The sequence below is a fragment of the Austrofundulus limnaeus genome, unplaced genomic scaffold (genome assembly GCF_001266775.1).
Source record: "Austrofundulus limnaeus strain Quisiro unplaced genomic scaffold, Austrofundulus_limnaeus-1.0 Scaffold417, whole genome shotgun sequence".
Classification (NCBI taxonomy): domain Eukaryota; kingdom Metazoa; phylum Chordata; class Actinopteri; order Cyprinodontiformes; family Rivulidae; genus Austrofundulus; species Austrofundulus limnaeus.
This window is the reverse complement of record NW_013952819.1, coordinates 240,934-242,183: the sequence shown is the minus strand read 5'-3', so window position 1 is coordinate 242,183 and position 1,250 is coordinate 240,934. Positions and strand designations below refer to the sequence as shown.

General features: G+C 37.9%; 1 protein-coding gene across 1 annotated transcript in view; it reads left to right on the top strand.

Moving 5' to 3' along the window:
• The window catches only part of scpep1 (serine carboxypeptidase 1), a 12,385-nt gene extending 11,200 nt beyond the window's left edge, over nucleotides 1-1,185 (top strand). The window contains exon 13 of the mRNA XM_014024291.1: nucleotides 986-1,185. Coding sequence (XP_013879745.1) covers nucleotides 986-1,048 — 63 coding nt within the window. The 3' untranslated portion in view covers nucleotides 1,049-1,185. The remainder of the gene's footprint in view (nucleotides 1-985) is intronic.
• The last annotated feature ends 65 nt before the right edge of the window (nucleotides 1,186-1,250 follow it).

The window sequence follows — 1,250 nt, the reverse complement described above, 5'->3', positions numbered from 1 at the left end:
TTTAAAATGCTTTTATTCAGAACCACATCTGGCACCACTTGTGACGGCTGTGGGGGAGGGGGCTACCGGTGCGCATCTGCTCTTCTTCTGAAGAAATGAAAACTAGTTGTGTAGACTTAAATTTTAAAATATTTGTCGAAATGAAACCTGGAGCAGGACTAGAGAGAGATGAATATGATTTAGATTTTTATTTCTGTGACTGTATACGACCCACAGGAGACACGACATTAACAGCAGTCGTCATTTCATTCCTTGTCTTTAGCAGGTCTGACGCTGCTAAAAATGACAGATTTTTTTTTCTGGATCTCTGACAGCAGGACTTCAATCTGCAAACTCGTAAAGTTCTGCTTTTTTATTTTATGATGTCATTTATGAATGGACACTTCCTGGTATGTGGGGCAGGAAACGTAACCTTATATGGTGTTTTTGGGGTGGTAATTATGCTAATCTCCTCTCCTCGTGCGCGAGCACCTGATACACATTCATCCGTTTATGCTCCTCATTTACACACTTTTCCTGAAGATAGAAGAGTTTGTTGAATCTGACGTGACATGTTCGTACGAACCCTTCATACGAACAAAAGTAGGAGAAATTTAGGATAAGAATAAGAATACGAACATGTTCTTGCATGAGGCCCATTGATCTGTATCTTCATCACACGGTCGATGTGGATCGATAATGATTGTTACATGGACATTGATATGATACTGCTTCAATCCAATCCCACTTTTCCAAACAAATCCATATATCATACCGTGATAAAACTGCTGATAGTTCACACGGTTTATAGATGAAAAAATGACAAGTAGTCGGAGTGGAACGATTCATGAAATTTAATATAAAATAAAAAATATCACCAATCAGTAATGTCGTAATCATCCACTATTTACTTTTTGAATCTGCTAATCTTTCTTCATCTTTCTGGTTTAGTCTTGTGGACCTGTGGTCTCTGAACAGTCCTGTTCTCTGGTGTTTGTTGTTCCAGGTCCCCTCAGACCAGGGACCCATGGCCCTACAGATGTTAAAAATGATCACCCAGCAGGACTGATGGACCCACTGCTTCTCTGGGAATTGCTCCGACAATCACAATTTGCTCAAGCTCTTTTAATCACACATGATTTGTATTTGATTACAGATTCTGTACTTTTAACGCAATAAATCAATAAAGATGTTTTTTTCTAAATATTCTGTTTGTTTCAGGAAGTCTTTTTTTTACAATCAGATCAGATGTTTAAATATTGATTATATAT